General features: G+C 45.1%; 1 protein-coding gene across 1 annotated transcript in view; it reads left to right on the plus strand.

Annotated features, from left to right (window-relative positions):
- LOC105024021 (fibrillin-2) overlaps window positions 1–23,952 on the plus strand; it is a 79,664-nt gene that overhangs the window by 36,905 nt on the left and 18,807 nt on the right. The window contains exons 20-44 of the mRNA XM_034289946.1: window positions 4,366–4,485; window positions 4,594–4,731; window positions 6,294–6,344; window positions 6,869–6,994; window positions 7,452–7,679; window positions 7,931–8,056; window positions 8,289–8,417; window positions 10,639–10,764; window positions 11,936–12,061; window positions 12,183–12,305; window positions 13,108–13,233; window positions 13,468–13,593; window positions 14,322–14,444; window positions 17,195–17,317; window positions 17,628–17,753; window positions 18,138–18,260; window positions 18,783–18,905; window positions 19,242–19,400; window positions 19,744–19,812; window positions 20,197–20,322; window positions 20,475–20,600; window positions 21,056–21,208; window positions 21,348–21,419; window positions 21,827–21,952; window positions 23,725–23,850. Of these exons, the coding sequence (XP_034145837.1) occupies window positions 4,366–4,485; window positions 4,594–4,731; window positions 6,294–6,344; window positions 6,869–6,994; window positions 7,452–7,679; window positions 7,931–8,056; window positions 8,289–8,417; window positions 10,639–10,764; window positions 11,936–12,061; window positions 12,183–12,305; window positions 13,108–13,233; window positions 13,468–13,593; window positions 14,322–14,444; window positions 17,195–17,317; window positions 17,628–17,753; window positions 18,138–18,260; window positions 18,783–18,905; window positions 19,242–19,400; window positions 19,744–19,812; window positions 20,197–20,322; window positions 20,475–20,600; window positions 21,056–21,208; window positions 21,348–21,419; window positions 21,827–21,952; window positions 23,725–23,850 (3,120 nt within the window). The remainder of the gene's footprint in view (window positions 1–4,365; window positions 4,486–4,593; window positions 4,732–6,293; window positions 6,345–6,868; window positions 6,995–7,451; window positions 7,680–7,930; window positions 8,057–8,288; window positions 8,418–10,638; window positions 10,765–11,935; window positions 12,062–12,182; window positions 12,306–13,107; window positions 13,234–13,467; window positions 13,594–14,321; window positions 14,445–17,194; window positions 17,318–17,627; window positions 17,754–18,137; window positions 18,261–18,782; window positions 18,906–19,241; window positions 19,401–19,743; window positions 19,813–20,196; window positions 20,323–20,474; window positions 20,601–21,055; window positions 21,209–21,347; window positions 21,420–21,826; window positions 21,953–23,724; window positions 23,851–23,952) is intronic.

Below are 23,952 nucleotides of genomic sequence, written 5' to 3' on the forward strand. Positions count from 1 at the left end.
ATAGATTTTACTGTACAGTTTTCTTCTTGGATTTTAAGAAATACGTGTGGATGGTAAATCTGTTTGAATGTCACTTGATACAGTATACAGAAATGAAAGCACCCGGGTGGTGTCCATCAGAGTGCACTGAAATGGCATTTTGCCTTTCACAACACATCAGGGCCCTCTCTTTTCTCTTCTTCCGAATGCAGAGAAACGTGACACAATTAAGTTGGTTGATGACAAAGAAAAAGAGTTTCCACACACTAGGGGTAGCAGAAAACTTCTAACTAATATCAAAAAGGCTGGTTGCTCAAGCTTAGAATTACAGGTTTTTCACCAGAAAATTAGATAATTCTGTCTTTTGAGCAAGACTGCTAACTATAAAATGTCATCCTCCTGCATCTTTTCACCATGTGTTTTAATTTTAGTCTACTTCCTGTAGTATGCATTTGTATAAATCTTCCCTCTATTACATTTTCTAACAGTAGTCCACAATCTTTAAAATGATTGAGCTTTCAAAACAGTAAGTATAACTGAAACATCAGAGAGCTCCTAATACTCTTGAACCCGCTGACTCTAGCCCTTAATCAGCCCTGGATTCAAATACTATTTAAATTCTTTGAAATACTTTAAGCCTTGCCTGGAGTCCCAGATGAGTTCATTTTCTAGGTGTTCCGTTGTGCCAAGATCAATTAAGGCCAATGAAATTAGTTAAAATGGTGTCCAGACCCAGTTCTGTCCACATGGGTCCAAACCTTTGGCTTGTGACTAAGCCCTTCCATGCGTCCTAAATTGCACCACATTCCTTGTGTAGTGCAGAACTTTTAACCAGTGCCCATGTGTGATTTGGGATGCACGCTTTGTGGAGTGCACTAACCAACAGAGAGGAAATTAGTTAATGAGTTGTAATTGAGTGTAAAAGTTGGATCCCTTGGGGCTCTGGTCTCTCGCATGTGGGGTTATGTCCATAAAAATCTCCTATTACTCATGCCCAACAATCAGAATCCTCCATAATGATGGCGTTTCTCTATCCTAGAGTGCGGGTAAATTAGCAGATTTACCATTCATGGCTTGGGTCCCTAAATTTATTTTATTGTAAATATTTCTCATATATTTCTCATAATACCTAACAGATTACATAAATGTGTATTTTAAGTAGAATACTAATTTAAGGCAGGAGTAAGCTATGTGAATTTGTAGATGGAAAAACATACTTTGCAGTAATTTCCCACAGACAACTTCCTGAATGTGCATCTCGTTTTTATTACAGACCACTTTCAAAATGTAAAGCCTGTTTTTGTCACTGATATCTTCCTCAATTTACATCATGGCTGCACTGTTTTACAGCTCAGTTCTCTGCTAATGCATGACAGCATCCTTAAAAAGATATGTTTGTGTCAACCTGGACTAGATTCATTTCAGATTCATTTCTAGCAGACCGCCTTTCATTGCATATTTGCAGCATTTGGGGTGTGGGTAGAAGCTTGCCGGTCTCTCTGGATCGTGGTAGAAATTTGCAAGTTTTTCTGGGTCGTGAAAGACGCTTGCAGGTCTCTCTGGGTCATGGTAGCAGCTTGCAGGTCTCTCTGGGTCATGGTAGCAGCTTGCAGGTCTCTCGGGGTCATGGTAGCAGCTTGCAGGTCTCTCAGGGTCATGGTAGCAGCTTGCAGGTCTCTCAGGGTCATGGTAGCAGCTTGCAGGTTTCTCTGGGCCATGGTAGCAGCTTGCAGGTTTCTCCGGGCCATGGTAGCAGCTTGCAGGTTTCTCTGGGCCATGGTAGCAGCTTGCAGGTTTCTCTGGGCTATTGTAGCAGCTTGCAGGTTTCTCTGGGTCATGATAGCAGCTTGCAGGTCTTTCAGGGTATTGGTAGGAGTTTGCTGGTCTCTCTGGGTTATGATAGAAGCTTGCTGGTCTATCTGGGTATTGGTAGAAGTTTGCATGTCTCTCTGGGTCTTGGTAAAAACATGTGGGGGAAAATAAATGATGCCTCACAAATATGCTCCCTATTTAGTGTACAACTTTTGATTAGCGCCCTAAGGGGCCATTGGGAGGGCAGCCCATTTCTCTGGGGCCTCTTTAAACCGACTGGTTTATGGGGCTGGTAAATTAAGTGTGTGCACGGAGAGATGTGAGGACCGGAGCCTATACACCGCTGAAGTCGGCAAACAGGGAAGCTGCACACCACAGGATGTTTGGATGGATGGAGACTGTGTGGATCGAGCACACACACACAAATACACATGCAGGCGCACCCACACACACACACACACACACACACACACAAATGCACATGCACACAAATACATGTGCGCACACACACACTTCATTTTACAGTGACATCTGTTCCTTGTAAACTCCCTGGGAGGCGTGTCGCCAGTCACTGCACAGAGAGGCTCTTTAAGTCTTCTGCATACTTCTATTCCTGTCCCTTTAACGTCTTCACATGCTTCCATGCTGGAATGTCCTTTACTCCGACTCTTCCACAGCCGTTCCTTCTCTCTGTGGATAATTGCTTTCAGCTCCAAAATTCGCATTCCACGCGATCCCGTTTCAGAGCACATTTGATTTGAATGACACACTTTCCACGTGGTAATTACAGTTGCACTGCGTTCCAAAAGGTACCCTATTCTCTCTCTCAAATTGTTCTGTTAAAAATACAAATTAAATCAGAGGGGAATTGAACCGGAAATTAGGTGTGTGCTTACTTACATTAAAATAGAGAAGAGAAGAAAGATGAAAGATGTTTTTCCTAAAGTCAAACCAATTAGCTAGACGATGCCTAGGTAGCTGTAAATACTGAGGTGCATAGCATTCATATAAGTACATTTATCTGGGCCATAGAAAATGGGAGATCTCTTTACCGAGAGGGAACCTGTATCCATGCAAGAATTAGTTCGGTTTCAATTGATTAAGTTCAAATGGCATAGTGTACTAGGATTTCATTTGGGATGCAGCCATGGACGTGGAAACATCTGAATCACAAAGGATGTGGGTTCCAGTCAGTGATTAACCTGGGGACAGAGCCGAGCACGACAGACTGCTCCTTTCAGTCACCAAACCAAAGTTACCACTCAAACTCCGCCCTTTCTGCCTTCTTCCAAAACAACATTTTTTTGTCATCGTTTACTAGCTGTCTTAAAGCAATGACTAAAATAGCCATATCGGTTATTAGGAAACAGTGGCAATTTCCAGGCTCCCGCCTATAATTGGCACATTTGTAAGCACGTGTACTGTAGAAGTCAGATGTAAATTATCTACTCAGTGAAGCCTGGGTTCAAGGACTATTTTGTGTTTTCAGTGTTTGGTGTTTGCTGCACTGGATGCTGAAATTAATTCCAGTTGGCCATTAATATATGTTTTTTTTTTACAATGACATTGTTCCAGAAAAGTTTGATAAATGTTTGAACTCAAGAGTTTCACACTGCCCTTCTGCTGCTCAGTTGCTACTGCATTTCATTTCTCTGTCTGCATTGGTGCAATTTGTAGGTGTGGATTCTGAGAATGCAGTAAAAAAAAAAAAAATGCCGGCTAGCACAAACATTCCGACAAATTGTTTACCAGAGCCGGGAAAGTCACCAAATCTGTTGTTTTGTCCTGGAGCCTGACCAACGACCCCAATACCTCTCCGATGTGGATGCCCATATCCAATTTGGGGTTTGATTAAAAGTGGAAATCACATTTTGATTGGAACTTTTGTTAAATTGACTGCAAAAAGAGTATAATCCTTAAATTCAAAACATTTGTTAACTGTTGAAGCTGAAGTGGAAAAGAAATCGTGGTAAACAACCACTGTGTGCCAGTGGTTATAGTGATTGTGAACTGGCTGGGAGCTAACTACACATTCCAGGTATCTCCCGCTTCTTCTGGCCTTTATGTGAATTCCTGGACAAATAAAAACAAAAAGCCCCAATGTGTTATTGATAACGGTATTGATTTTAATGGTTTCCAGTTAGGGAGTTTCCCTGTTTCTTCCACTGAGATTAGTTTTTTAGCTGAGATTTGTTAATAGCTCTCGGTCCACACTAAGAGAACTGCAATCCCTCACAAGCTATGTTGCCCAAAATAATTTTGCCCAAAAGCCGGGTACAACTGTCATTTTCATGTGCTTGATAGCCAGGTGTTGTGTTTGTGGTTTCAGAGTGGTTACATGTCTACAGACCCACTCAGCTTTTTATCAAAACACAGCTTTACAGAAGTTTTCTACCACATATGCCTGTACACATATATATTTTCAGATCAGTGGTCGTGGAGGGAAGTGGATGTGTAAAGGAATGTCTAGAGCTCTGAGATGCTTCCCTCTCAGCTCAGCTCTGGTGTGGCCCTCTACTAACTGATCAAAATGTGCCCCCCCCCCCCCAACGTGACCCCCTGCCTCGTTTGCAGATGTGAACGAGTGTGAGAGCGCCCCCTGTCTCAACGGCCAGTGTAGAAACACAGCCGGCTCCTTCGCCTGCGAGTGCTCCCCTGAGAGCAGGCTGGACGCCACCGGACTCATCTGCATCGGTGAGTAAACACAAACAAAAACACTTCCGTCATTCTCCCTCCCATCGTTTGCTGACACTAGTCAGGCCTGATAAATACAACTGGACCGTGATGTGTTTTGAATCGTAGACAGCGTCAAGGGGACCTGCTGGCTGAATATCCAAGATGGCCGCTGTGAGGTCAACATCAATGGTGGAACGCTCAGGTCAGAGTGCTGTGCCACCCTGGGCGCCGCCTGGGGAAGTCCCTGTGAGCAGTGTGAGATAGGTAAGTCAGCTAGTCTGTGATTTGGACCAGCGCCGACTGGGGACCTCCCTCTGAGACAAATGATTTGGACCAGCTCCGACTGGGGACGTCCCTCTGAGACAAATGATTTGGACCAGCTCCGACTGGAGACCTCCCTCTGAGACAAATGATTTGGTCCAGCGCCGACTGGGGACGTCCCTCTGAGACAAATTATTTGGACCAGCTCCGACTGGGGACCTCCCTCTGAGACAAATTATTTGGACCAGCGCCGACTGGGGACCTCCCTCTGAGACAAATGATTTGGACCAGCGCCGACTGGGGACCTCCCTCTGAGACAAATGATTTGGACCAGCTCCGACTGGGGAAGTCCCTGTGAGACAAATCATTTGGATCAGTGGTTCCCAGCTCTGGTAATGGTTGACCACTCTGTATGTAGATGCCAGCGCTTAACTAGGTTTGACAACACAAGGCAACGTGAGGTAATAAAACCATTTATGAGGTTTTTGTCTGACCAATGACCTCTGCAGTCTTCCAGATGTGGATGCAGCGATTCTGTTTATAAATATTTTTTACTGCGACTTTTTATTCGGTCCGGAGTTTCTGTCATTTGGTAATGAACACTAATATTGTTTACAGTCAGCTTGCAAGGAAATAGCAGCTGATAAGGTCAAGCTTTCTTGGTGAGTTCTACATCTGTAGCTCCTCCGATCTGTAAGAAACGTTGGCTGTGGAAACCCTGGGCTGTGTGTGTTTCTGTTTGTGATATGGCCTTGGTATTGAGGCTGTGTCTTAAGTAAACTGGGCTTAGTGGTCCTTTTAGATTTTTAACTGGCTGGTTTCGTCATGCCAGTGGAATGAGCCTGGTTTCTTATTGGTGGACGTACGTTGCCCAATACAGCAAACACTTCACCACAGCAGTCCGCTCTAATTGGAGATTTTTTTTGTACTATTATTCCTTCGCAGCCAGCATTTCATGTTCTGTTTTCTTTCTGATTTTGTGGCCACATACAGTCTACCCACAATGCATTAGCTAGCAGTGAGTATAATGAAAATCCAAGCCACAAAAAGCTTTATTTAAATCTATTGTTTTTTTTTTCAAAAGGCCTTTTCCCTGGCACGGATTACCCATGTTGATGTTAGGCCCGTGTTAGGGTTGTTTCAGGCATTTATGGGTACATTATCACTCCATAAATCTTAGCGCTTACTGTAACTTAAGTTCATTCTCATATTTCTGTCAGAGCAGATAAGATATAAAAGCCAAAAATTGAATGCTCCTCTCCTTAACCCCGGCCTAATGCACCATCTAATAATCCCTTACACATGTTACTTAGTCTGCTGTCTCTACTGTAGAAGTGATATTCCAAGTCTGTTTGTCATAGTTTTCAGTGAGACAGGGTTCTAGTAGCCTGACAAATGGTGCCCTCGTTTTGACAAAACATCCGGGTTAAAACGAATGTGCTGTATGGGGAACGGGATGCCATTGGGCACCTAGCTCGCACTGTCCTCAAAGCGTGGGCCTTTTGCATCATGTCCTCAATTCCCAACGTTCCCATTCACAAAAACATTCCGACCTTCTCTTGCAGATCCTCTTTGCTCCAGAGGCTTTGCCAGGCCGCGAGGGCTCAAATGTGAAGGTAACTACGGCATCAGTTTGCATCTCTTTTTTGAAGAGCTGAAAGAGATGAAACCCATATTGGCCCATTGCAAAGGGCTGAATAAGTCATAGAGTTCCACACAGTGTTAGTATGGAGCACTGCCGCAATATGAGATTAGATCTTCAGGTAATTTAGTATGTCAGCAAGGGGAGCAGTAATTACCCATCAACCTTGACCTGCTGATAAGTGGATCTTTTTATTGCTGTGGGGTGGTATAAACACAAAAAAGACATTAGCTGGCCACAGAGGAAACATGTATATCTTCTTTCTGGATGATTTCATTTGTTAAATTTCATTTTGTTTTTATATTATGTAATTTACCATTAGCTGAGCCACTGGTATAGAATAATTTAGTTTATTTTCCAAATACAGAACATCAAGTAATTTTGATTGAATAGAATCCAATAGCTCTCAGCGCTGTACGCTTACTGTAGCAAAGCGCTTTGTTACACGCAATTCATATTGAACCTCTGCTCCTCTTGTCCCTGTTGTGCTTGCTGTAGATGTGAATGAGTGTGAGGTGTTCCCAGGTGTGTGTCCTAATGGACTCTGTGTGAACAACAAGGGTTCCTTTTCGTGCCAGTGTTCTGATGGTCTGACATTGGACTCCAGCGGCAGAGTGTGTGTGGGTGAGTGGACACACACTTTGGTTGCTAAAACAGTCATCTTCAGATATCTGGATAGAAGTATTTTGGAATAAGATGTGAGGGAATCCTCTAACCTGAAGTTCATCAACAAAGAATTCTGGGGGGATGTGGAACTGTTTCCAACCTTGTAGTCACAGTGATCCAATTACATTGCTGTGGTTCAAGCAAAGTGTAACCTAATGTAAAGTGTAACATTAACATAAAGTGTATCGTTAACTTGAAGTGTATCGTTAACTTGAAGTGTAACGTTCACGTTAAGTGTAACATTAATGTAAAGTGTAACGTTAATGTATAATGACACCTTAATTTTATATATTGACACTTAATCGTTAATGTACTTAGTATTTTTAGTGTTAATGTACCAGAAAAGGGTTGACTTGTATGCCCGTGGACCTCATTCTGGAATGTGTGGACCGCTGTGTGAATGAACTCTGGACAGACTTGCGCTCTGAACACTGCTTCCTGACGTGGGAGGAGGACTCGTGCGCCAAGCCCGTGCCCGGGCGCTTCCGCATGGATGCCTGCTGCTGCACGGTGGGCGCTGCCTGGGGGCGGGAGTGTGAGGCGTGCCCACTACCTGGCACCCCCGAGTACGATGCCCTCTGTCCCCGAGGACCGGGCTTTGCCAACCGCGGAGACGTCCTGACAGGAAGGCCATTCTACAAAGGTGAGTGGAGTGGGGATGGAACGTCCGTGTACGACCCTGGGTTTCCCGGGAGCCAAGGAAGTGTACCTCCTCGATACAACATGAATTAACAGTCAGGTTCCTGTTCAAGCCGTATGGCTCTGATACTCAACAGGTTTGTGTTGATGGATAGTCGTTCGGTATGTTTGTCATTGTAAATATTTGTGTGAGTTGATTTGAGTGTTTGTCATTGTTAAGTAGATAATTTGTGGATGTTTCTCTCCTTGGCGCAGACATCAATGAGTGTAAGGGTTTCCCCAGCTTGTGTGTGCATGGCACGTGCCGCAACACAATTGGCAGTTTCAGGTGCCACTGTCCCCAAGGATTTGCCCTGGACATGGAAGAACGCAACTGTACAGGTGAGACTATATGATCCGGTTATTGGGAACACGTTTCTAAGAACAGACAGTAGTGTATATATTGTTTTGTATTTTGTTTCAGAAGAAACAAACATGTATTTGTCAAGTGGTTTACACCTGGCTTAAACGTTGTAGGTAAATGCTTTCCGGCAGGTTCCCTCAGGTCCAGAACCACAATCGACATTATCAATACAATAGCATCTACTCTGCTGTCCTCACTGTGTGTGTACAGACATAGACGAGTGTCGCATCTCTCCGGATCTGTGTGGTCGTGGAGTCTGTGTCAACACTCTGGGTGATTTTGGGTGCGAGTGCTTCGAGGGCTACGAGAGCGGCTTCATGATGATGAAGAACTGCATGGGTGAGTCCAACCTCCCTGTTTTCCCCTCTAACCCTGATGACCCCGCTGTTCAGGTGGGACATACAAATGAAACAAAATCAGAGCGTTGATAGCTGTCACGCACTGCTTGCTACATAATAATAATAATAGCTTTATTTGTATAGCACTTCAAGTACAATTACACAGTGCTTTACACACAATAAAAATAGAAATACATGAAAATAATAATAAAATATTTATATTTAAAAAAGGTAAAGGAAGTAAAAAGAATAAACATAATATAAAATCCCAGTTAAAATATTGGTGAAAGCCATGGTAGAAAAATACGTTTTTAGGTAAGATTTAAAAGAATGCACTGATGTAGCATCTCAGTCTGTTGTAGGCTGTTCCAGACTCTAGGGGCCCATATAGCAAAGGCCCGGTTCCCTTTAGTTTTCAGTCGAGACTCCGGGACAGCCAGAAGTCCTTTTTCCGATCTGAGAGGCCTAACAGTGCAGTATGTGTTGAGCATGTCACTAATGTAACCAGGTGCCAGACCACGTAATGCCTACATAAAAAAATATATATATTTCATTTGGTTCAACTGTCCCTTAAACGCAACTGGTCATCTACGTTGGACAGGTTGTCACACCAAATTCAACCCAAGAGCGGACTGAAAGATGCTCATAGAAGCCTCTAAGAACCCCGGTGTTGCATCAAGGGGATCTACAGGCCTCTCTTGCCACAATCAGTGTTCTGGTGCGAGTCAACTTTCAGAAAGAAGCCTCTGTTCTCAAAAAGGAATATCAAGAGTCGACTGCCGTTTGCCAGACAACACCTGAGTAAAGACCGAAATGACTGGAACGATGACCTCCGGACAGATGAGTTAAAGTTGGAGTAGTGTGACCACAATGCTTGGCGATGTGTTTGGCAAAACCAAAACAATGCCTTTGAACAGAAGTGCTTCATTCCAACCTTAATGCATATAGTGGTGGAGGCATAATGGTCTGGGGCTGCTTTTCTGCCTCAGGGCTTGTCCAGTTTGCCATCATGTAAACAATTCATTTCATATTGTACCCAAGACTTATTGAGGAGAATGTGTGGCCAACAGTCAAAAAGCTGATGCTGAAAGGAATATGGATCTTGCAACAGGACAGTAATCCAAAACACGCAATCAAAGCTACAACAGAATGGCTCAAAAAGAAGAAATGGAGGGTTGTGGAATGACCGAGTCAATACCCAGATCTCATTCCTACCGATATGCTGTGGGGGACTTCAAGAGGGCAGTGAATGCAAGAAAGCCCTTGAACCAGACATGGTTAAAGCAGTACTCTGAAGAGGGGTCAACAATATGCTCACCTTCTAGAAGCTGTACTTACATTTTCACCAGACTGTATGTGTAGTACCACAAAAACAGGTTTAAGAAGTTAACTCGTACATCGGCGTAGTAAAACCACATGCTCCAAAGTGAACACAATCACACTTTAATTTTTCCAACCACAGCTTCTGATTTCACTGTCGAACTTCAAAGGAGTGGAGCCTTTACACCTTGTTCATCTCTTTTAAATGTGTTTTTATATAACTGGTGGGACCACAGAAAAGACAGGAGTCCATGGAGGAAATAAAGGGAAAGGCCGAATTCGTATCCCTGTCACCTTTGTACCCCTGTCACCTTTGTACCCCTGTCACCTTTGTACCCCTGTCACCTTTGTACCCCTGTCACCTTTGTACCCCTGTCACCTTTGTACCCCTGTCACCTTTGTACCCCTGTCACCTTTGTACCCCTGTCACCTTTGTACCCCTGTCACCTTTGTACCCCTGTCACCTTTGTACCCCTGTCACCTTTGTACCCCTGTCACCTTTGTACCCCTGTCACCTTTGTACCCCTGTCACCTTTGTACCCCTGTCACCTTTGTACCCCTGTCACCTTTGTACCCCTGTCACCTTTGTACCCCTGTCACCTTTGTACCCCTGTCACCTTTGTACCCCTGTCACCTTTGTACCCCTGTCACCTTTGTACCCCTGTCACCTTTGTACCCCTGTCACCTTTGTACCCCTGTCACCTTTGTACCCCTGTCACCTTTGTACCCCTGTCACCTTTGTACCCCTGTCACCTGCATTCAGTGGCCATAAACTTGTACATAAAGGACACCTGAACACATTTCAATATAGTGTTGGTGGCGAGTGTTAGAAAATGGTCTGTCATTCTGTCTGGTGCTGATCCTAAATTGCCTGTTTGTGTCGGGGTTGTGTGTTTTTGCAGACATTGACGAGTGTGAGCGTGACCCGTCCCTCTGCCATGGGGGTTCTTGTGAGAACACTGAGGGCAGCTATGAGTGCCTGTGCCCCCTGGGACACCAGCTGGCTGCAGACGGGGCAGCGTGCGAGGGTACGTTTTAGACCTCAAGATACCACACACAAGCCCCAATGATTGTCCCCATGTTAAAGATGGGCAAAAATTGTTAGTTTGCTCAGCATGATCAACATATTAGAGTGATGTAACTTTTAGTTAAGGTAAAATCTTTGAAAGAAAAAAATAAACTTATGATTACGGAATGTGTTTTTCTCAAAACGGTGTGAGTTGGTTTTAATTATGGTGACCAGGTTTCTTTGGTACAGAGTTAGCATGTTCTCTTCCCAAAGTTCTACTGTAAATGTTGATGATGACCAATCTAGTATTACTGAATAAATAAGACTTAAATTCACTATTGTTGAGTCAACCATTGCATAAGGCTTTCATACATTTTAGCTGTTATTGTGGGCTAATTACATTTTTCGGTCAAGGCTTGACTATCCTCTGTCTGTAGAACTGCTGAAGACTGTAACCTAATGCCCTAGATTGGCATAACCTACAAAGATTGTTGGATACAAAGTTACAAGCAGGGTCAGTGCTCTGTTAAAGGGCCCATCTGGGGTTGATACTTCTGTTTTTGGAATTGTTTCTTGTTAAAAAAAAAATATATGTTAAGCAAGTGTATATTTAACTGTCTTATTCCATCAGAACCCAAAATACAAGATTATTTTACCCCACTGTTCGTAATCCCCACTGTAAACAAAGTCTGTATAGCATTAAATCGTGGTTATGAACATGTCAGGAGTGGTTAGTTCTTACATCTGGAGCTGAACTTTGGATTTGAGTTGTTCATTTGGCAATGTGCCCCATTTGTTGTTGTTTTAATCCCACGTTGGGCCTTAGAAATGATCATATCTTCACCACTAGGCTTTTTGAAGAGATTTTGAAACGTTTTGGTATTTCAAATGGCCATTAGCCGGGTTTATGTTTTTCTTTTGGGACCTTTACTTATTATTTTTCCCAACACTCACTCTCCATCTTCTTGTAATGGCGTTCTTATCGTTGATGCAAGATAGTTTAAATCCTCCTTGTACACTGGAGAGATTTGTTTCTGACAGACTTTACAGACCTCACTTATGGTTCCCCTGGTCAGTCGACTGTTTAGTATGGAACTTGGCCTAAACTGGTCCGGGAAGCCAAGACAGTACATTTATTTCCTGGTTTACCTCAGAATCATTGAATGTGTCACAAATTTTGCATCACACAGATTACAACGAGTGTGAGCAGGGCGTCAGCCTGTGTCTGCACGGCCGGTGCGTTAACGTGCCTGGGACCTACCGCTGCTCGTGTGATTCTGGTTACCAAGCGACGCCTGACAAGCAGAGCTGCGTAGGTACGATGACTCGACACCGGTTAGCAACATAAGCAAACGGCTCATATCTTTAGAATGGCCCGATGAAATGAAAGTTATTCTCCAAATTGTGGTTCGGGCGGGCTAACTGTTTGTGTTTCAGACATTGACGAGTGCTCCATCGAGAACGGTGGCTGTGACTTGCACTGTACCAACTCCGAGGGGAGCTATGAGTGCAGCTGCAGCAAGGGCTACGAGCTGACGCCAGACGGGAGGAGCTGTTCTGGTAAACACTTGGCGTTTTCGACTCTCTCTGTACGGGATGTGAGCTAGGACCAGGCGGTTTAGGGTTCAGTGTTCACTGGATTTCCTTCTGACCCCACTGTTATACATCACGGTACTACATCAGGACATAACACAGCAGAAGCACTTCATTGTCTATCTGAATAGCACAGTGGGCTCCAGATATTTTGGGGCAGTGACACGTTCTTAGCGTTTTTTAGGTTTGGTGTTCCAGCCCAGGACTACAATGATAATGAGGTTAAAGTAGTTGTGTTTTCTTCCATTTCCCAAGGACCACTGGGAAATGACTGATTTGCACATGTACTGTACTATAGTGATTATAATGTACTACTCTGTACTGTATTATATGGTAATGTACTATACAGCATGTAAGTCAGACCTCGGTCAAGGGCAGCGAGTCAGATAGTCAGCCATGCAGTCAGCCAGTCAGTCAGCCATGCGTTCAGTCAGATAGTCAGCCAGTCAGTCAGACAGTAAATCAGCCAGTCAGATAGGCAGTTATCCAGTCAGTCAGTGATGTTGTTGACTGAGTGTGAGTCACAGTTTCTACTCAGCCTGTTCACCAGCTGTTCTGTCAACTGGGTTATTTTTCACTCGTTGGTTTTTCTGACCTTTTCTTCCCCTCCCTCCTGTGTCTCTGTGTTTCCTATCTCCTACCTGTGTCTGTGTGTTTCCTATCCCCTACCTGTGTCTGTGTGTTTCCTATCTCCTACCTGTGTCTGTGTGTTTCCTATCTCCTACCTGTGTCTGTGTGTTTCCTATCCCCTACCTGTCTTGTCCTCCAGATGTGGATGAGTGTGAACAGGAGCCTGACATTTGTGAAGGAGGACAGTGCACCAACGTCCCTGGCCAGTACCACTGTCTGTGTCACGATGGCTTTATGGCCGCCTTGGACTCCAGGTCCTGCATAGGTATCAACCCCACACACACACACACACACACAGTCACGTGTTACTGGAGTCACCTGAGTTGAATAGCTGAGCGTGGTATAGATGTGTTTCACGTATGTCGGTGGTCAGTAAATTCACCTGCCAGGTATGTTTTTTCCACTGTCAGCATGTCCCCCACGTGAGGATTCTTTTTCTCCTTTCCTCCCCTCGTCCTGCTCCTCTGTTTCTCGTCCTCCCTCCCTCCTCCTTCGCCAGATGTGAACGAGTGCGACCTGAATCCTAACATCTGTATGCAGGGAGAATGTGAGAACACCAAGGGTTCCTTCATCTGTCACTGTCAGCCTGGCTTCTCGGTCAGGAAAGGAACTTCTGGATGCACAGGTGAGGGAGGGAGGGACGGAGTGTGTGTGTGTGTGGTTTCAGCTTGTGTTTTTTGTGTGTAAGTGAAGCCCAATGCGCACAACAGGACACACATCATCACCTCCTGTTATATAACGAGACTGAACACAAGGGCTGGTTTTACAACCCTCTACCTTTTAATTTATTCCTAAAAATGACCCTGTGACCTTTCGCGATCCCCTCTCTGTTCCAAATGACCTCTTGACCTCACCTTTCCCTAAATAATCCTCACAATTATTACAGGATTAACTTAAGAAGCATGGATGCTTGTAAGTACTACATCATTACAGCAAGGAGGTACCGCTTGTTGATAACCTATAGGCCATCTGGCTTGTAGGAGTTTGGGAATTAAAATGTGTTGCTGGGAATAAAAGTAAATTAATGTTTTTTTGTAGAATGTGAAACATATTTGAAATACTAGGCAACTACTGTAAATATGTGCAGCGAGAAAGTCAGTCTTTCTATGTGTAATATATAATGGAATTAATAGAATATTATTATAAAAAATAATCATTCTTGAAATTCATGTAATAAAATGTTGTGAGTTGGTATCAAATGTAGAAAAAAATCCAGCTAATCCTATTTTCATTCAATGTTTTTCAAAGCGTTTTTTTGTAAAATAATTGTTTGAAACATTTACATAACATTTTGAATTGAACTGGAACTGGGCCCCAACCTGGCTGACATGAGTGTCACTCCTTCCTGGCCAGATGTGGACGAGTGTGAGTCCAGGGCCCACGACTGTCACGTCAACGGCATCTGTGTCAACACCCCGGGGAGCTTCCGCTGTTCCTGTGGAGACGGCTGGACAGGCAACGGAGTTAACTGTATAGGTAACTCCCCCCAGCCTCCGAACCTGTCTCCCCCTTCGCACCAACCTCCAAACCTGTCTCCCCATTCGCACCAACCTCCAAACCTGTCTCCCCCTCGTACCAACCTTCAAACCTGTCTCCCCCTCGTACCAACCTTCAAACCTGTCTCCCCCTCGTACCAACCTCCAAACCTGTCTCCCCCTCGTACCAACCTCCAAACCTGTCTCCCCCTCGTACCAACCTCCAAACCTGTCTCCCCCTCGTACCAACCTCCAAACCTGTCTCCCCCTCGTACCAACCTCCAAACCTGTCTCCCCCTCGTACCAACCTCCAAACCTGTCTCCCCCTCCGCACCAACCTCCCAACCTGTCTCCCCCTTCGCACCAACCTCCGAACCTGTCTCCCCCTCCTCCCAACCGCCAAACCTGTCTCCCCCTTCGCACCAACCTCCGAACCTGTCTCCCCCTCCTCCCAACCGCCAAACCTGTCTCCCCCTCCTCGTACCAACCTCCAAACCTGTCTCCCCCAGTCTCCAAACCTGTCTCCCCCAACCTCCAAACCTGTCCCCCCAGCCCACACACACACTTCATTCAACAGAATAGAACTGAATGTTCCACTGGCTCATTTGACAAAAGTGATGTAAGAATGTTGTTTTCAATCCATCTGCTTCTTGGTGACACAATAAATGCAAATGTGATCTCAGATCTTCATCAGAGACCCAGTGGGGTTTCTGAGATTTCACTTTATTCTTCTAGAATCTGTCGTATTAAAAACTTTCTTGGTCCACATATGTATTCCTTTGGTTTGAAGTTTAACACAACCAAAATGGCTCCTGTAGGAGGTTCTGCACTTAGAAATAATTCACGTGTTCCTTGTATTTGACTCACCTGAGCTGATATGAAAACCCCCAATTCCACCAGGTTTTAGCAGTTTACAGTAAAAGAGCGAGACAAACTTCCAGAGTTGCAGGAAGGTCATCCATGGCTATAAGAAGCACTTTATTGCACTAATAAATATTGATTCTTGGTTTGCCACTGCCATTTTTATTTTCTGAAAAAGATAGGTTGCCAAAAACAAAGTTTCTGTAATAGAAATAAAATACATAAAACAAAAACAGCGGAATAAAAGATTTTGGAGGAACAATTTCAGTTATTTGAAGAAAGGGTGCCAATACTTTTGGCTTGTTTGATATCTGTAATTTGTTTTGGTTTGATATCCATTGACTCGACAGATGTTTTGGATTTCACATTGTAGTTTGTGGCTTGACAAGAGTCTGTCCCTTACTAAATGTTATTTCTTGATTTAATTCACAATAATCTGATTTAATTTAGAGAGACAACAGATCTCTTGAGTAACGGCCCTGTAGTACAGTCTGGATATCTTCAGTTATAATTTTCCTCTCATTGGTTTCTTTATTTGCTGTTTAGTGAAGAAGCCCTGTTTTAAAACAGTATTCACTATCATGAATCTGTAGAGGTCTTCCTGCTGCCAGAGCAAGAAAGCAGAGGAGACTGGAAAGGACGCGAGAAGATATACTAAATGAAGACCAGACAAAGAAAGACAGAGAAGGAACGAGAGATAAAGAGATAAAAGATAAAAAGAGAGAGTGGGGAAGAGGGGACAAAAAAGAGTAAGAGACCGGGGGAGAATAGTGAGGGGGGGAGAAATAGTGAGGGGGGGAGAAATAGTGAGGGGGGGAGAAATAGTGAGGGGGGGAGAATAGTGAGGGGGGAGGAATAGTGAGGGGGGAGGAATAGTGAGGGGGGAGAGTGATTAAGGGAGGTAAGAGAGAGACAAAGATAGACAGAGAGCATGAGTGACTCGGAGAGCGAGACAGAGAGAGAGAAATGCAGATGTAGAGAACGAGAGAGAAAGATGGAGGTAGAGAACAAGAGAAAGATAGAGAGACTAACATAACAGAGACATTGGCCAGCTGGATATTGTCCGATATCAAAGGAAAATAAGATGTTGTCTGCCAGTATTATTATAACATTTGTAATCTAACTTCCATTTCTTCTGAGATTAGGAGGGGGTTCAACAAGTCAGAACACTTAATGAAAACATAGCTGTGTGACCTCCATGCACATCATTTGCTCAAAGTACAGATAGTATATAATGGATTAATTCCAATTATCTGTTCATAAATGATCAGTTCAAACATCCCCTTTGAGCAGCAGTTCTTCTGAACCGCAGGTCAAACACAGGTCAAACGTCAGAAGCATTTTGGAATAATCCTGCTCAGTGTTGAGAGGATTGGATTCAGTCCCATTTTGATAAGACGAAGAACACATTCATTATGCATTTTTCTTCCAGGTAAATGTATTTCAGGCTTCATCCCTAATCCCCCAAGACACTACGCCAGAGTTAAATAGGCCATGGTGCAGATAGAGGCCATTGGCATTGATACCCCACAATCCATCCTGGAAATAGATTCCGATTACCTCCTGCACAGACAATACAGCAAGATAAGACTATTTCTTTCTATTACAAAATGGATATTTTCTTAATGGAATTATTTTAAATCGGGTGGATTGCTGGTTGGAGTTAGTGTGTGTGTTGTAGATCTGGACGAGGGTTAGTTACTGTGTGTGTGTGTGTGTGTGTGTTGTAGATCTGAATGAGTGTGAGTTACTGTGTGTGTGTGTGTGTGTTGTAGATCTGAACGAGTGTGAGTTACTGTGTGTGTTGTAGATCTGAACAAGTGTGAGTTACTGTGTGTGTTGTATATCTGAACGAGTGGGAGTTACTGTGTGTGTGTGTTTGTGTTGTAGATCTGGACGAGTGCACCAATGGGACGAGACGCTGCAGTGACGACGCTAAGTGTCTGAACACGCCCGGTTCCTACAGCTGTGTCTGCTTAGAAGGGTTCACTGGAGACGGCGTCACCTGTTCAGGTAAATCTCATCACCATGGTAACAGGCACCTTGCCTCTGTTGGCTTTTTGTCCTTGTTATTGTTGATGATCCTGTTACATTGTTGCAGTCCGTGTTACAGTCCGTGTTACAATCCATGTTCAGGGGCTGTCTCTCTCAGTTCGTTTCCTGATTGCATCGTTGGTCACGAAATACGCATGTTTATTTTTTGTCATTTATCAGAGGCAACATAAGCCTCTGACTCATTTAAACCGTTGATGTTAGTCAAAGTAACTATTCAGTATTCCTAGAGATGGGCTGTTAATCCAGTTGGATCCCAATGCTGTTACAGACGAGGATGAGTGTGCAGAAAACGTGAACCTGTGTGAGAACGGCCAGTGTCTGAACACCCCAGGGGGTTACCGCTGCGAGTGTGAGATGGGCTTCAACCCCGCCCCGGACAGCCGTACCTGCCAAGGTGAGACGGTAAACCTCCCCCCTAGCCCGGCCGTACCTGGGAGAGCAGGTCCAAGGTTACCACCTACCTCACGTAATTTAAAGAACCACCTGAATACCCAGAAATCAAGACATTACAGTATATGTTTTTATTCAGTCAAACCTGCACCAGAATGTTTGTCACAAATACAGCGCATTACAGCACGCCTACAGCACTATGTCCTCAAGAACACAGGTTCAGTTATATACAGAACCAGTCAGACGCTGGGACACACCCACCCATTCAAGTGAACTACTGCTGTACATCCTTTTGAAATGGAAATATCATTTGCTTGGGTTCAGTTCTGTAAACGGAGGGAAAGGGTCTATGTTTTGACGGCGATGTCCCTTGCCTGGTCCACTGCAGATATTGACGAGTGCACCTTCCAGAACATCTGTGTGTTCGGGACCTGTAAGAACTTCCCCGGCATGTTCCGCTGTCTCTGTGAAGATGGCTATGAGCTGGACCGCTCTGGAGGAAACTGTACAGGTGCAATACTGTTGTCTCAGTGATTGGAGCTGGTTGGCTGGTTAGCTGGTGGGTTGGCCTGCTGGCTTAACTGGCTGGCTGGTTGCTTGATTGGCTGGCTGATTGATTGGTTGGCTGGTGGGTTGGCTGGTTAGCTGGTTGGTTGACCTGCTGGCTGGCTGGCTGGTTGGTTGGCTGGTGGGTTGTTTGACCTGCTGGCTGGCTGGTTAGCTGGTTGGTTGGCCTGCTGGCTGGCTGATTGGTTGGCTGGTGGGTTGGCTGGTGGCTGGCTGGCTGGTCAGTGGGCGCAGTTCCCAATATCACCCTATTCTCTATAATGCATTTCTCCTTTTATGTACGCGGGCCCATTAGGGAATTGTGCTCTGTAGGGAACAGGTGCCATTTGGAACTTATAGTATCTGCTCGGATTTAGGAACTATGAAATCACTTTAACCATGTGTTTAAAAAAAGTTCATACTTTGGTGCCTGTGTGTGTGTGTGCGCGCATGTGTGCGTGCGCGTGTGTGTGCACGCGCCACCCAGATGTGGACGAGTGCCTGGACCCGATCAACTGTGTGAACGGGTTGTGTGTGAACACAGACGGCTCCTACGAGTGCAACTGTCCTCCAGACTTTGAGCTCAACCCCACCAGAGTCGGATGTGTAGGTGAGGAGGGAGTCCTGGACAGTCCGTTCTGGCCAATCTAGAAGCACCCTGTAAATATGATCTAGTATACTGTAATATGATGCTTTACACACAGTTGTGTGTGTAGGTTTAGGATTCATAAGGAGTGAACTATGGTTGTAATACACTAGACAACCGCTTCAGGTCGTGTGTTCATTAAACGCACGTTGTAAAACATTCTCAACTGTGCTCCCTGACACTTAACGCGACCGCGCTGTCCCACTGACATCCACTGTCGCTGCTGCTTTCCTCGCCGACGTCGTTGACCACGCCCCCCTTTTCCCACCCCGTCCGCCCGTCCGTTCTCTCTCTGCCCAGACACGCGTATTGGGAACTGCTTCCTGGAGCATGGGCGCAGGGGGAAGGGGCTGGCCTGCAGCGTGGAGATCGGGGTGGCGGTGAGCCGCTCCGCCTGCTGTTGCTCCCTGGGCCGCGCCTGGGGAAACCCCTGCGAACACTGCCCCGCCACCAACTCCTGTAAGCCCCACTGTCGTTTCAACCTACATTCAGCTTCTTGTACCTTTTTTTTGTTTCCACATATGTCTGCATTTGTTGAATATTTACACTGTACATATACTGTTCCACGTGACTTCATACTTTGTCTTTATATGTCTGTATTCCCTGTGTATTTACACTGTAGGTATCTTCTTAGCACTTTATTTATTTTCTTTGTGATTTATTATTTTGAGTGTGTGTTATTCATCATCTACTGTAGGTTCAGGAACCGTTGTAGCATTCAGTTTCCATGGTGTTACCTCGCTTTTAGAAATGACAAATGACTGTCTGTGTGACCAGGCTTGACATGACACTTGTTTTATAGCGGACTATAATGCTCTGTGTCCCGGAGGAGAGGGCTTCAGACCCAACCCCATCACCATCATTCTGGAAGGTAACCATTGCTCTACTATTGACTCTACTTCTGCTCAGCTTTTAATGTTGTATACTGTGCCTCACAGACACAGGGAAAAAGTAAATAATCCTCCTTTAAAGTAAATGCCCTGTTTTTTTTTTTTTTTATCAACATTATGTAAGCGATATTTTACATGCAGCTGAAATTGTTTTGGTCATGTGTTATACCTCATTTTTGATCGAGAGAAAGACAGAATCCTAGACTGAGTTTGTGTCTGAGGTTTTCTGCGTCAGACACTCCATGACACTGACATGTGATTCTCCAACGGGTATTCTGGGGATCCTTGTGGAATCTTTGGGATCCTTGGGATCCTTGGGGTGCGTCGTATGGTTCTGGACTCTTGTCTTGTGTCTTCCCCGTCAGACATCAACGAGTGTCAGGACCTGCCGGGCCTGTGTCAGGGTGGCAACTGTGTCAACACCTTCGGCAGCTTCCTGTGTGACTGTCCACCTGGCTTCTACCTCAACGCAGACAGTCGCATCTGTGAAGGTGAGACCGCAAGCCCACTGTCACCCCAGCACTTTCGGCTGTAGACAGAGCGTCATTCAAACCTGACTGCTGATTTTCATACGGCTTGAATTGTCACTGACTCTAACTGGCAGAATATTCGCTAAACATTTTCTTACCAATATGACGAACAGACATTTATGAGTGTGAGGTGATTCCTGGATTATGCGGTCCTGGCACCTGCTACAACACACTGGGGAACTATACCTGTCTGTGTCCTCTGGATTACATGCAGGTCAATGGAGGTCACGGCTGCGTGGGTGAGTGCTGCATCACACAACATGTTAATGTTATGAATAAAGCTCCGGAGAAAATTAAGAGGCCACTGCTCCTTTTTCTTTCCTTTCCAAAAAAACTTGAAAAGGAAAGTTTTGTGTGAGGAACAGAGGCGTTCAATTTGCAGTGGTCTCTTAATTTTAACCCTTCTGTTCCTCACTCAAAACCTTCCTTTTGACCTTTTTGGAAAGGAAAGAAAAAGGTGCAGTGGTCTCTTCATTTTCTCCAGAGCTGTATTTATCCAATTTTATCTGAAGGGACATAGAATCACACATACTCGATCTTGGTTCTGATATTGTCAGAAATATTTCCAAATGTGTTTTTTGTTTGGTTAATTGAAATTGTGTTAACATTGTCTGGGTAAATTGGCGTAACCAATTCTACTTCAACCGACATCTGCTATCACCAACCCACTGTGTCAATGGCTTCCTTTGCCCAGACATGAGAAAGAGCCTGTGCTACAGGAATTTCAACGGCACGACGTGTGAGAACGAGCTGGCATTCAACCTCACCAACAAGATCTGCTGCTGTGCCTATAACGTAGGCCGGGCTTGGAATAGGCCCTGCGAGGCGTGTCCTATTCCCGGCACTGGTCAGTTGCACGCGCACAAACACACGCACACGCGCGCAACAAACACACAGACAGACGGACGGACACACGCACAAACACTTGTGTACACACAGCAATACTGATGACCAAACAGTATTTGATGAATGTCTTTGTTTTCTAGGTGAATACAAAACGCTCTGTGGAAACACCATCCCTGGATTCAAACTGGACATAGAAACTGGGAAGGCAGTGGGTGAGACTTGTACAGTTCTGCTATGCAGTGGTCTCCACGGGGATTAACTGGAGTGTAGACACTTTAACCACTTCGTTTTGTGTCACGGACAGCCAGACTAGCATTCTGGGAGCCGCAGAAGTGTTGTACACTGGGACATGTGGGTATGTCACAGTGGAGGAGGGCAGCAAGGCTGAGGGTTGTATGTGATGATTCCCAACCGGTGGTAAACCTCAGACTATCCATCAGGATGTGGTCTCTTAAGGGTGGTTGTCTTTTTCAATAGTTTCAAACCACGTTCCTGTTTGTGTGTTTTACATTTTTTTGCTGTAGTGTGGGGTGCCTGAACAAATGAGAAGTTTACAAAACTCAAAAATGTGAGGGCGTTTATGACATTTCTGTGCTTGCGTGGCCACTTCCTGTTTCAGATATTGATGAGTGCCGAGAGATTCCGGGCATCTGCGCCAACGGCGTGTGCATCAACCAACTGGGCAGCTTCCGCTGTGAGTGCCCGACCGGCTTCAGCTACAACGACCTGCTGCTCGTCTGTGAAGGTAACATTTAGCTGGAGCCAACGTTGAGGACATGGTCAGTCCGTGTTCAGTTCCCGTTTTAGTTTTTCACCCCAGTTCCTAAGGTTGTGAAGTCCAAGTCCCGATTATGGGCTTGACTCGTCTCTGCGACTCCACAGCTGGTGCTGGATGTTCCAAGATCGACTCTTGCTTCCTAGAGGCATATCTCACCAAGCCTCTCTGCTACTAATCACACCCCTCACTCAGCCAGAAAGCCTTTAGCTGTTGCCCGCACTCCAATGGAAACACATCTCCCAGCCATAACACAGGGAGTCACTAGAGCGCAACGTGACGAGGCATTCCAGTCCGACTGGCCCAATGCAAACCAGCGGCTTGGATCTCTGCGTCAGGGCCAGGGGCGCTAGTCCCCGTTTCCCATATTGGACTGATTGTTACCATGACATCAACTCTCCCCTTGGACGTGCTTTTCTAACAGGATGTAATTGAATGAACTCTGACCTGAAGAACCCGGGCAACAGCAAGTCTCGGTGAATGGAGTAAAACCGTTAGTTCCTAAATAAAAGAAAACACAATGCACGTTGCAAAGATACGCGATTAAAGGCTATTTTAATCGACCCGGCAACACAGGATCTCCCCTCAGATGGTCGCGGCCCCGTTGTGGTCGACCGTCTGACTGTCGAAGACAAAGAGCAGAGGCTGCGGTTCTGGTAGGTCCAGTTTGTGTGTGGTGGTCCTTCTGAAAGCTCTGGTGCCCCGTAACCACTAGTGGTTGGACTCTGGCCGAGGGCGAGCACACGACAAGCCAATTATGGGTCATTAGTGGACCGAAAGTTGACCTCAAACCCGAAATAAGAAAATGTTACTCTAGAGAAACGTGAGACAAACATAAGAGGCCAGCTAGTCAAGTTATGTGACTGAGGTGAAGTAAGTGCAGCTGGTTTTAAATGCTCGGGTGCAGTCCTGTAATGTGTTAAATCAAACAAGTTATTTGATTTCACTGCTTCATATTGCCATGTCTTCATCCCTCTCGTTGTTTACTACGCGTCCTTCAGTGGACTAGAAATGGGCTTCAAGCTTGAAAGAGGAGAATGTGCTTAAGATTGGATGGAGGGTGAAAGGCATACTAGTTCTTCTGAGGCTTCCTTGAAGTGATTCTGCTAACACTTCTCTGAACGTGTGAATGTGGCCTTGTTCACCAGGTTATAAATAGAGTTTGCTGCATCACTGTTTATCATGGCAAACATCACAACTTCTCTTTCCACGTGATACATTTATTTATAGGTTTTTAAATACATTTTAAATGCAAACAGATTCTTTTGGGGGACTTTTTGGAAACCCGATTCTTTTCTCATATGTGTTTCCTCAGTTTGCCATCACAGATATAGTTGACACCGGTCTTTATTTCGATAATTGAGGTGGCGGTTAGGCTGGAAAGCCCTAATAATGTCCTTCAAAATATACAGATTTCATATAAAGCCTTTGCTATTTCAATGTAAACAGTTCTGTTTTGACTGGAAATCTATATTTGGCCCACTCAATCATTTCAAGATGTTAAAGTAAATAATTTAGGTATTAACATGGAAAGTACTATGATTCAGAGGTGGTGTCAATCATTTTCCCCTGACTTGAAGCCCTTGGAAAAACACCTGCCTCGGTGACTTCATCGCGTCTGCCTGTTTCTCCGTCGATCTGTCTATTTTGTCTACGGTGTCTGTTTCGCTTCTAGTGAGGTTTTGTGTAGTTACGGTAAGTTGTTGTGTGCGTGTGTGTGTGCGTGCGTGCGTGTGTTCCAGACATTGACGAGTGCAGCAGTGAGGAGAACCTGTGTCAGAGGAACGCTGACTGCATCAACAGCCCGGGGAGCTACCGCTGCGAATGCTCAGAGGGCTTCAAACTCTCCCCCTCCGGAGCCTGTGTGGGTGAGACCCCTCGTCCGACACAAAAAGCCCCCCTGTTCCCTACAGAGTGCCCAGGGCTCTGGTCCAATGGGGGGGTGAGGTGATCTGTGGAAATTGCTTAAG

Source organism: Esox lucius, chromosome 23, assembly GCF_011004845.1.
Source record: "Esox lucius isolate fEsoLuc1 chromosome 23, fEsoLuc1.pri, whole genome shotgun sequence".
Taxonomy (NCBI): domain Eukaryota; kingdom Metazoa; phylum Chordata; class Actinopteri; order Esociformes; family Esocidae; genus Esox; species Esox lucius.